This window comes from Diachasmimorpha longicaudata, chromosome 4 (assembly GCF_034640455.1).
Source record: "Diachasmimorpha longicaudata isolate KC_UGA_2023 chromosome 4, iyDiaLong2, whole genome shotgun sequence".
Taxonomy (NCBI): Eukaryota; Metazoa; Arthropoda; class Insecta; order Hymenoptera; family Braconidae; genus Diachasmimorpha; species Diachasmimorpha longicaudata.
The window spans coordinates 6,159,550-6,165,252 of record NC_087228.1 but is presented as its reverse complement, the minus strand read 5'-3'; the positions used below and the strand labels follow the sequence as shown (position 1 = coordinate 6,165,252).

The 5,703-nt window shown below is 38.8% G+C and overlaps 1 protein-coding gene across 1 annotated transcript; it reads left to right on the top strand.

Annotated features, from left to right (window-relative positions):
* Positions 1 to 431: 431 nt before the first annotated feature.
* LOC135161251 (dnaJ homolog subfamily C member 16) lies at positions 432 to 5,601 on the top strand. The gene is made up of 4 exons (XM_064118664.1): positions 432 to 3,370; positions 3,472 to 3,685; positions 3,764 to 3,871; positions 3,953 to 5,601. Exons 1-4 carry the CDS (start codon positions 1,173 to 1,175, stop codon positions 4,076 to 4,078), a joined length of 2,646 nt encoding a protein of 881 aa, XP_063974734.1. The 5' UTR covers positions 432 to 1,172; the 3' UTR covers positions 4,079 to 5,601.
* The last annotated feature ends 102 nt before the right edge of the window (positions 5,602 to 5,703 follow it).

The window sequence follows — 5,703 nt, the reverse complement described above, 5'->3', positions numbered from 1 at the left end:
GTATGTAATCATCAATTGAAATTTATGCGCTTACATCGGTTTTTTTATAAATACTAGTTAACTTTTTCGACAGAGAAAATCATCCTTATGAAATTTGTGAAGTCATATCTCTTCCGGTAAGTAAAATTAAAAATAAATAATGCAAACTTATTTTGCATTGTTTGTACATTTGATAATTTATTCAGATTGAGAATGGAAATACTGAGTATCTGAACTGGATTGGAGGAATAGTTCCTCAAGGGATCAAAACGTCTACGTAAACAGCAAATAAGTTAGAGAATTCTTATTAAAGTAAAGAAATTCAAGTCAATATTCATTCTGTATTGAATTGAAAATAAATCCATGTAGAAAATTTCTTTCAAAGTTGCGGGTTTTCCTTAATTTTCCCAATTTCTCCTCCATTCCCGTGTCACGTATCATTGTATCTTTAATTATTCTTGCCTGTGATGGCACATTTCTTTGGGTAAGTACAATTAAAAATAAATAATGCGAATTAAATGACTTTTTGCATGATTTATTCTCTTGAAATTTTCTTAGGTTAAGAAGAAAAATCAAGAATTTGGAAAAGCTCCCCACCAACACCCACGATAACTTTACAGTGAAGAACTATCTCGTGAACGTTCTTTTTGTTTTTTTAATTGGGCAAAAAAATCATTCGATGCGTTTAAAAAATCTAGGGTTTTTAAAATAATTATCACACCCCTCTCGTGACAAATAAAAATACCCAGACCTTCTAGGACATGCGCCCTAGTGCCCCTGCGACACCACGGGGCCGCCCTAGTGGCAGACCAGTGAGTGGAAAATGTCCAATGATCAACTTCTATTCCAATACAATTGATTTCTCATTATCATCCCCAATAAAAACTAGAAAATGTGTCACATTGTCGTAATAACTAGTGTCACATAAAGAATAATTTCATGCTGTCATCAACACTTCATAGTGATAGTTAGTGGAGCTAGATAATTTATGAGATTGGTTGAAAATCTTAATCAGTACAGTGTCAGTCCCATTCTATTTTGGTGCGCTGCTGGTGGACTGAAGGATCACAATACTTAACCTAAACGTGAGAATGAGAGACCTTTTTCAAGATCACATTCATTGACTCACACTTCTATCACTCGTCATCAAGACTTACTGGCCAATTGGAGGTTCATTACTCACGAATAATGTCATGGAGTGCTCACTGTCAACAAACATGCCTGATTACCTCGACACACTTGACAGTCGATGCAGTACAAAATTACTACAAGTCGATTGCACGAGTGCTGGCTCCGTAAACAGTGGCTTACACTCTAATTCATCTCAAGAATCATCACGAAAACATAACCACGAAGAGAGGAATTTTGTATGTAACTGTCAAATCGAGATGTCGAAGTTGATGTTGTTGATGAATTTTTTAAAGAATTTATTACTAGTATGTAAGCGATCCAATGATTTTGCAAGAGAGAGTGTAGCACCAATTATGAGGTTATCTCTGACAATGACACTGATCCTCGTGATTATTCAGTTATTACCAATGGCAAGCGCCACTCAACCCCTTGGCAATCCCTATCAGATCCTCGGTGTTCACAGGCGTTCGACCTTCCAGGATATTAAGAAAGCGTACAAGAACCTCGTCAAGGAGTGGCACCCCGATAAAACAGATCATCCCGATGCTGAGGATAAATTCGTGGAGATAACCAAAGCTTACGAACTCCTCTCAGACCCCGAGAGACGAAGAAATTTTGATAACCATGGCATTACCGAGGAGGGCTCCAAGTTCAGACAAGAGCGCAGCCACTTTCAGATGCCTGATCCTCTCAAGGAGTCGTTCGGCGGGAATTTCAAATTTCATTACCAAAGTCGAGATATATCATTTTACCATAAGATGAGTGTAACGTACAGGATGTACGAGCACATAATTCTTCCAAAGAGCTTCCGCAGCCCCTACCTGATGCTCTTCTACTCCGAGTGGTGTTTCACCTGCATCCAGATCCAGCCGACGTGGCGCCGACTGATGAATGAACTGGAGCCCCACGGTGTGACGTTCGTTACCGTTCACGGCGAGCGTGAGTCAGCTTTCAAGAGGCGAGTGGGTGTCCACTCGATTCCCTGCCTCGCCGTGACCATGGATGGTCGAACGAGTATCTATAAGGAGTCCCTGTTCAACGTCCCCAAGATAGTCGAATTTCTCCGGAATAAATTCCCCTACAAGCTCATCCCAAAGATAACAAACAACAACATCGATCACTTTTTGTCAGGTTGGAGAGATAACAGAATTCGAGCTCTGATATTTGAGAAGAAGGACTTTCAGAGGCTTCGTTACTTGCTAGTAGCGTTCCACCATAGGGAAAGGGTGGCATTTGGCTTCGTGCAGGTTGGCAAACCAGAGACTGAGGCTATCACCGCGAGATACAAAATATCAGAGGATTTAAATACATTATTACTGTTCAATGAGAACTCTGAGAAGCCAATGGCGTCAGTCAGTATGAAGAACATCTCCAGCGAGACAATGCACAACGTCATAGCTAATAATAAGTTCCTGGTGCTGCCCCGGCTGTCTAACCAAGCGGTGTTGGACTCTGTCTGTCCTCCAGAGTGGTTTCGACCTCAGAAACGTTTGTGCGCTGTTTTGATATCTCAAAACAGTGCCATTCACGATTTAGCCAGGCACAGGTTCAGGCAGGCAGCTCTGGAGTCGCCGTACAGTCCAGAGAAGGTGAGATACACATACGTCTACAAGGAGTCCCAGCCGCAGTTTGTGTCTGCTCTTTGTGCTGGAGAAGACAGTCCCCTCGAGCCCCTTCTGCACATTGTCATCATCTGGAGGAGAGACGCCAGTCATCTCAAGTACCAGTGGCTGTCGAGTGGATGGCTAGATGCTGCTGAAGACGAGAACAAGTGGAACGAAACCAGGAGAAAGCTCGAGCAGACTATCCAGCGGTTGCTCAGGATTACCGAGGCTCTCCCCTATGCCGCTAAGGTTGAAGAACTTGCTGATGAACATGCTCAAGGGACTGTGGACAGGCTCATTGGAAGAGCTCTGCTCGCCGTCGATTATATATCTGATAATCTAACGAAGGAGCAAATTCTCCCACTCATTTCGGTGATCGCCTCGTTGTTGTTTATTGGAGCTGCTGGGTACGGGGTGTCGTACTTGGTGAAGCTGGAGGAACTGAGTGTACAGAGCAAGCAGGGGCAGTTTAATAAGGAAAATTCCAAGGGAAATGCCGCTCAGCCGCAGTTGAGGTTACACGACATGAGGGCTGAGAAGTACAATGGGCTTGTGAGGCTGCTTAAACCTGGATGCAGGACTATCATTCTGATTGTCGATGCCCAGAGTAGGCTGAAGCTACTTCCTGCGTTTCATAGGGCGGTCTGGCCCTACAGGTATTTTTCGTTATCGAAATAACAACTGTATAAATTTATTTAAATGAAATTTTGAGGAATAATTTTTACAAAATTAATTAATAATTATTTTCTATCACTAGGAAAAATAAGACACTTATGTTTGGACACTTGTCTCTGGAACGCGGACTCGAGTGGTACAAGAAAATCCTCTCATTGAGTCTCCCAGAGCCGAAAGAATTGAATATTAACCCAAAAAATTGTGTTGGCACGGTATTGGCATTGAATGGGCATAGAAAGTATTTTTGTATGTACCATGCCAAACATCCGGAATGTAGTAGAGGAAAAGGAGCGAAGGTAATCTAAAATTGGAGAGCCTATTCTTTAAAATTTCAATGACTGACAAAATCATCAATCTATTCTCGAATTGTTTAGCGAATGGAACGAATGACGAAACATTTTAGTCGTCGAAATGAGGATGCCGAGGCTGGTGCATTCATCGGTTTCGACAGCTCTAGTGACTCTGACATGTCACAAGACGAGGTAAAAACATTTTTTTTTCTTTTCTGGAAAGAAAAAATTGTTTTTATTTTCCATATCTAATCGCTTTATTTTATTCTCCAGTTGGATAACAGTGTTTTGTACCAAGACAGACTGCTAGACGGTCTGCCCAACTGGTTAGATAGACTATTCGAAGGTTCAACGCAACGTTACTACATTAATTATTGGCCAGATTTCACTGCCAAATAAGACGAGGTCTGTTGTACGTTCATTCATTTCGTATAAATGCCTTTTAATTGTAATGAAACTACATACAGGTGTCTTGAATCTCGTCATTGAAGTGCGGTAAAACGGATATTTATTGATACCAATAAAATTAAGTTTCAAGCCCATCGTAAAGAGATAATTAGGAAAGTGTGGGGCAAAATGGACACTTGGTATTTTTTTAATTTCCCAACTCAGTTTAGAAGGGCGGTTAACACCTGAGAAAAAAATGAAGGGCCCATTTTATCCGACTTATCCTCGCATAAATCACCACTATGGAGTAACGTTAAGATTCAGGAAAGTCTTATTATTTTCCATGAATCTGCGTAGGTGCATTAATAATTTATATTCTATCGTTCATGATCATCTGAGAAACGATTATTTCTACGTTAATTTACGTGAATTTCATCGCAGAGTTGTGAACTCTGAATATGTGTCATTGTTTCCATCGTACCTATCTATGTACGATAATACCACTGGTTAATATATTTAATTATTAATAATCTAGTCTGAGAAAATGAACTGGAAAAAACAGTTTTGATGTTTTCAATGCCAAATTAATTATCAAAACCCGGCGGGATTGATAATTAATCATCGGTTCGTTCATTGAGAGGTGAAAATGGTTGATAAAGTCTCGTTATCGATTGGAAATTGGGATCAAAGGCAACCAAATGAATCAATCGCATTTAACTACTGTCAACTGACTCAATTGACCAGAAAGAGAATAATATTTCTGAAATTTTTAATCTACAACCACCATTTAAATACAAATCGCATTCTCAACTCTAGTCCTTCAATAAATTCAGTTACGATGATCGATTAAAAATGAAATATAGATTAAAAAATTATAGATTCGGTATAGTTATTCCGTAATTTCATGAATTATAAACTAATGTTTATGTTACACGGTTTATCTATTACTTAAAGCGAAGAGAATAAATCAAGGGTAATTTAATAGGAATCAAATATTTCTCGACAATCTTCTACCCGTTAAAGAATTGCAATGAAATGATTACAAAAGCTAAATAGATTAAATCGAGAATGCTTTGATACCTCATTCCTTCTTCTTCTGCCTCGTTATCGATCTTCAGTAGTTATCGTATGTACTAGTTATTTTAGAGGAACAAATTGTCAGCAGGGATTTCTTAGATAAATCGAGAACCTTTAAAAATTGAAAAACGTCTAACAAACTAAGTGTTAAGGTTGTGCTATGCATGATCTACACTCGCAGAATCTTTATACAAATTTAATAATGCACCACAATCCTGTCTTCACTTCTGTGAAACCTCGAGCGAAGAAAAAATAAAATTATGAGGGATAACAAAGAGTCATTACCTATTTGGATGAAAAATGCGGCACATGAACAAAATAATAACTATTGAAAGAACACTCACCTAAACGTCCCTAAAGTTTTTTATGTATATACTATCGAGAAGTTGTAATATCTAGATCATTACCATTTCAATGACTTTATACAGTGAAATTATTAAATAAAAGTTATACCGAAATTCCAGTTACCTAGAGAAAATAAATTATAAAGAATTATACACGAGATGATTATTGATAAAGCAATTGGAGTTATGCATAAGAAATTTTTCAGTGTTGGATAT

Excerpts from the sequence above, each read along its gene's own strand:
- LOC135161251 (XM_064118664.1), top strand. The coding sequence starts at position 1,173 with ATGGAGTGCTCACTGTCAACAAACATGCCTGATTACCTCGACACACTT. Across the intron at positions 3,686-3,763 it reads GTAGAGGAAAAGGAGCGAAG|CGAATGGAACGAATGACGAA; the intron begins GTAATCTAAAAT and ends CGAATTGTTTAG. Across the intron at positions 3,872-3,952 it reads CTGACATGTCACAAGACGAG|TTGGATAACAGTGTTTTGTA; the intron begins GTAAAAACATTT and ends TTTATTCTCCAG.